This window comes from Austrofundulus limnaeus, unplaced genomic scaffold (assembly GCF_001266775.1).
Source record: "Austrofundulus limnaeus strain Quisiro unplaced genomic scaffold, Austrofundulus_limnaeus-1.0 Scaffold325, whole genome shotgun sequence".
NCBI lineage: Eukaryota > Metazoa > Chordata > Actinopteri > Cyprinodontiformes > Rivulidae > Austrofundulus > Austrofundulus limnaeus.
In genome coordinates this window covers 312378-318101 of record NW_013952727.1, presented here as the reverse complement: position 1 = coordinate 318101, position 5724 = coordinate 312378, and the positions used below count along the sequence as shown (strand labels likewise).

The 5724-nt window shown below is 38.2% G+C and overlaps 1 protein-coding gene across 2 annotated transcripts in view; it reads right to left on the bottom strand.

The window, feature by feature from the left end:
* Positions 1–5724, bottom strand: part of ptprna (protein tyrosine phosphatase receptor type Na) — a 35500-nt gene that overhangs the window by 3558 nt on the left and 26218 nt on the right. Inside the window, exons 15-22 of one of the 2 annotated variants that reach the window (XM_014022323.1) lie at positions 5276–5527; positions 5043–5190; positions 4799–4872; positions 4413–4490; positions 3675–3794; positions 2945–3111; positions 1403–1456; positions 1242–1306 (exon numbers count right to left, since the gene is read on the bottom strand). In XM_014022323.1, the coding sequence (XP_013877777.1) occupies positions 1242–1306; positions 1403–1456; positions 2945–3111; positions 3675–3794; positions 4413–4490; positions 4799–4872; positions 5043–5190; positions 5276–5527 (958 nt within the window). Of the gene's footprint in view, positions 1–1241; positions 1307–1402; positions 1457–2944; positions 3112–3674; positions 3795–4412; positions 4491–4798; positions 4873–5042; positions 5191–5275; positions 5543–5724 lie in introns of both variants that reach the window. The other variant, XM_014022322.1, reaches the window with a different exon arrangement.

The window sequence follows — 5724 nt, the reverse complement described above, 5'->3', positions numbered from 1 at the left end:
ATGTATGACATTTGTGTTATTTATTTTCATATTTTACTTGACTACTGCATTATTTGTGTTCTTAAGGACAGCAGGTATGGGTCATACATTTTTTCTGCTGATGGTCCCTTGAACCCATTATAAAACTCGTGGAGACAAAGCTTTTCAGGTGGTGGCCCCGAGGCTCTGGAACGCTCTCCCTCTGTCCCTTCGCTGCTCAGATTCTACTGACTCTTTTAAGAAACATCTTAAGACATTTTTATTCAGATGGGCTTTTAGTTGAGTGCTTTTTATTGTGTTTTAATTGTTGTTTTTATATCTGTGATCTGTTTTATTGTTTTTAAAAAGTTTTTGCTTTCTGTGAAGCACTTTGTGATGTTTGTGTCTGTGAAAGGTGCTATAGGAATAAAGTTTACTTACTTGCTTACTTACTTTTTTATTGAACTGGTTAGCAGATATTAGCTTGTGGAGCATATATACAGAGTTTGGCACTGTTGAATCATGCTACAATTTAACACAAACTATTAAATATTATTTTGTCCTCTGATTAATATTTAGATCTACAGGGTGTAAAATAATATTATAAATGTGAGTATTATTAGGTTTCTGTTAGAGGAACCTGACTTGTTGAGAAGATGGTTAGCTAATAGAGACAAGTTTCATCCTATAACCAGAGAACATTTTCTAACTGTTGACTGGTAAATATAACTATTCTTATTTTTTATGTCAGTAAGAAGAAATAATGAATATTCTTTATTACTAGCTGAAGTCATCATTTTTCAACTAGCTAAAGTCTAAGTTACAGGCTGACTTCAGGTCTGGTTTAGATCATTGTTACTTATAAATTATATATTTTTCTGGTATAAATCTGGTGTTTTACATGATTGTTGAATGAAATTAACATAATTAATAATTTATTGTAAAACATGACCAATAATCGGTGAAACAGATCCGGTTCAGCTTGCTGTTTATCTATTAGTTTCTATGGAGGCTGTAAGCTGTTGCCCTTTATGGACACCATTTTTGCTCCTCCATGCTGTCACAGACACTACCAGTGTAGGTATGGGCGGGACTCAGTCTAGTGTATTTAAGTCTATGAATTATAATGAACGTAGCCCCCTCTAGTGTTCACAATATACATCATTGATATAAGTCAACATTACTTCAATACATTAATCTAAAGTTTCCTTACAAATATTTTAACCTTGACATCAAATGGTTAGTCATAAAATATATTTTCTGTGTGTTTGAGTGTGACTCACCCTTAGCCATACGGTTCAGCACCATGTCAATGAGGATATATGTGCCAGTTCTGCTTGTGCCATCACTGTGAAGACGACAAGTAAAAAAATAAAAATAAATAAAGAACAACTTCGAAACCAAATATCCAAATGGATATGTTGTATACATGTATGCATTTTACCTGCAGTGAACGATGATGGGGCAGGATCGACCTCTGTAACATTTATTCACCTTCCTAAAGAGCAGAACCAAAGGATAGCAAAAAAGAGAGAAGGAAGGACAAGAATAAGTGCTTTATTATGCACTAATTTACTACAAAGTTTCCAGCATCTAACCTTATTTAAGCATGTACCAAMTGTACAAAAATAACTTCTGTCGTAGAGAAATCACTAAATCCATAAAACAAAGGGTTAGAAGCTGGTTAAGAAGCTTTGATTAGACTTAGTGTTTGGGAATAAAATAGAAGCAACAACAACAAACTCAGGTAAGAGGAACAGAAATATGTAAAAGGGTTAATGGACAGAGAAAAGCAGTTAGTTCTGCAATGAGGGACACTGACGGGACAGGCAGAACCTGAATGTCACATGACGTGTGAGACAGAGGAGGTGGAGAAGAAGCCACAGATTCACTGTCCCTCTTGCAGCAGCCAGTTACACCTGCCAATGCTCATTTTTGTGACTATGCAACTGGAGCCAGAGTACTAGCTGCAAACCACAAAAATGACACTGGGAGATGTTAAAATACAAACCCATCAACCTGCACACTGAGAGAGAGGGAGAGGGAGCCAAGATGATGGGTGGAGAATGGATGAAYTGATTAGCATGGATGCCAGGTTGATTTACGCAGTAAGAGGACATGAAAACAAACAGGAGAGATGGATTTGAAGATGGCAATCAGAAAAAAAATCAATTAAATATCTCTCATTATTCGCGTATCTCGAGAAAATAAAAACTGAATCTTGTGGCATCTTCACACATAAAGGGGCTACGATGATGTCAGCATATGACCACATGGTATCATTGGGCATCCCACAGGGATGGTTCACAGTGAGATTGGTCTAATTCCGACATTCTGTGTGAAAGTTACAGCGTTTCGAAAATGTTGGCGGGAAGGTCATATTTGAGGCCTGGCCACGCCCCCTTAACATGCTCAAAAACTCGCCGTTTTGATAACTTTTAATCCCCCATGTCTTAACAGCATACTGACCGCTTTTGAAACCGATAGGTCAAAATCCCTAGGAGGTCGCAAAAGTATGACGTGAGCGAAATTGAAAATCGGCCAAAAATTGACCTTTTACCCAAAATGGCCGACTTCCTGTTGGGTTTAGGGCATACCTCCAATAGACTTTTTTTCTTGTTTTGGGGAGATCTACCAATGCCCCAAATGTCAACTGTCTAGGACTTACCAGTTCCTCTATCTCACGTTAGGTGGTGCTGTCGAGTCATTTGGCCACGCCCATTAAAATTTGCTTATGTTTTATTGTGTTTTATTGTTTCATTGTATCTATCCACCATTTTACATTGTTAATGATTGTACAGCACCTTGTGAATATATTTCTGTGAAAGGCGCTTTATAAATAAAACCTTACTTACTTACTTACTTACTTACTTACTTACTTACTTACTTTTACTTACTTACTTACTTACTTACTTACTTACTTACTTACTTTTACTTACTTACTAAAGAGAAAACCTCAGCGTTTGTGGGTTATTTATATTTGTACCTGCGGAAATCGAGCAGCGGACGAGTAGACGTGGGGATGCCGTCGCCGGGCCAGCTCAGCAAGTGAAACTGTGTCAAGGTTCTTGTTTCCTGCGTCTGGACGTTCTTCAGGTAGAAGCTGCGCACAAGGAAGTCCTTACACCAGATGTGCTCCGACACCAGGTTCACCTGAACGAGACGAAGAGGCAAACTGGTAAATAAAGAGCAGAAACTAACAGCAGGCAAAAAATCAGAGAAATTTTGTAAAGAAGAATTTGTAACCATCGGTGAAGCCACTGTTATGCTGACTGATTTATTCATTACAAATAATTTATAACAGCAATTTAACACATTTTAATAGAGCTGAACACTATCAAAAAATATTATCATAATATTCTTGCAGCCAGTACTGATATTGCAAATGACTCATTGAACTGCATTAAATGGTTGTGTTTTATTTTCCAAGAGTCGCACTCTGCCTGCCAGTAATGGCAAAACAAACCCTATTGCCATAATTTACAGCCAAAGTAATACGAAGCACACAGAGAGGGATGGAAATATGATGACAGAACAAAACAARGGGAATGAAGAGAATCTGGAATTATATCAACACTGGAATATTCAATAATGATATGGCAGCATTGTCCTAAAATGATCAAGTCTTACATTTTAATTTCATTAGTAATCACCTATGATTGTATTTCTGCTCAAATGCACTTTAATGGGTTGTTTGCAGCGTAGTTGTAACAAACCTCATAGATGTGGTAAAGCGAGGAGCCCTCATCAGGCCAGTAGCGTTCACACTGCTTCTCTCCGTCCTCCACCAGAGCCGTCATCATCACGATCACTGTGCATCCGTTCTCCCAAACCATCTGCATATTAAAAATATAAAATAAAAACACAAACGTGATGTTTGAATGTCACTTTTTYTTCTTCTTTAGATTGTACTTTTWATGTACAGTGCCCTGAGACAAYGTATGTTTTGACTTGGCGCYATATAAATAAAGTGAACTTGAACKTTAAAGTAATAGTTTTGTGGTTTATCCTGAGTTTGATTAAGAGGTTATTAAAAGAAAGGGTGACAATTTTGTTATTCATTTAGTATAGTTTTATACCTTAAGGGTACAAGACTATGGAATAATCTGGAAAATGATTATAAAAGCATTGGATCAATTAATTCATTTAAAAACATGATCAAAGCAAAATTGTTAAAGATATATGAAACTGTTTAATTTGTATTTGCATGAGTTACAGTTTGAGTGGTTTAATTTTCATTTTTGTTTTATTTGGTTTATTATTGTTTGAAATTAATAAAAAAAATTGTGAATAGGAGCAGAAATAAGATTTTTTTCTTCTGCTGCTGCCTTTTATTTTATTTGATTTGCATTGTTTTGTTGTATGTAGTGTGTTTTGTTTTGTTTTGTTTTTTAAAGGAAATGAATAAATACATAAAAACATAAAATAAAGTATAAGGAAGGATATGAACGCACCTGCCAGAAATCCACAACAGTGTGGGGCAGAGGGCCTTGTGTTGCAATGTAAGCTGGTTGACGAGGGTCATGATCAAACTGTAGAATAAAAGGTAAAGGAAGATTTGAGTCACACAGACTACAAGTTCAGACAGCTGAGATATGTGTTATAACAAAGTTTAAATAAATGCATTATGTGAGGAATAAAAATAGACGACAGAGGGGGCAAAGGTGGTCCTGCAGAGCTCAAATACAAATAAGYCTAATATAACAAACTACTATTACCTTAGTAATTACCTTAGTCACCAAGGGAATTGTTGATTTCATAGGTAAAGCCTATAAAATAACTGAGCTAAACAAAACTATTGAGTCTGATTACTGTAACGCATTGATGTGTGAATTCTTACAATAAAACTGGCGTTAATGTAATCCTGTTTACTGGGGCTCACTTCAGTCTTCATCTTCACACGGGAATGATCATCTGGAAAAATAAATCATGCTTACAGTAAATGTTTGTCAGCTCTTCAACACACAAATCAAGTTTAGGTAAAAAGATAAATGTTTTCATTTAGTGCTACTTTTCTGTTTACTTCAGCGTTCACTTTGCAGTGACAGAAATGACCAGAAAGTGTGACAGGTGGATGAACTAACAGGGAAGTGCTTCGGCGTGTCTGTTTTTATCCATGTTGGCCGGCTCTTGAGCCACCGCCACAGAGCAGGGTTCAGCCTGGTAGGAGCACAGTGCCTCCCACTCCTTCTGCAGACGGTCCTTGTTGCGCAGGTGGTCCTCCATGTACGCCTGCGCGAGAGGAGGCGCGGGRCTAAGTAAACATTTGCTCAACGGGATGAATTCTGCAGCACCAGCAAATAGCTTTTCCACTCACCAGTATCATGTGACCCGTGGAGATGTCCATGTTAGACTGGGCAGGCTCCTCGCTCCAGGATGGGGTGGAGCTGTGGGTGGAGGATGGGCTGTGCTGCGGGCCGTCGCTGAACTGCGAGGAGACGCTGCTGACCCGAGACGTGTCCGTGCCTCTTCGCCCACCTGCGCCGGTTGCTGTGGCGGACCCCGCCATGCCACTGYTTACCCCTCCAACGCAGTCTTGGCGGCACAGAGAGGATTTGGATGCCATGTGCTGCCGACAAAGTTCCTGATTAGATGGAAATCGACATTAAGTTTGGTATTATTGAATCTCTGGATTTTTTTTTGCTGATTAACAGTAGCTCAGATGCTGTTGCAATAAAATGTATTCGTAAAAGTCGAGCCAAACGCACAATCATATTAAGTATTTTAACACAAGGATATTAGAGAAGTTACACCAGTGGTTCCCAA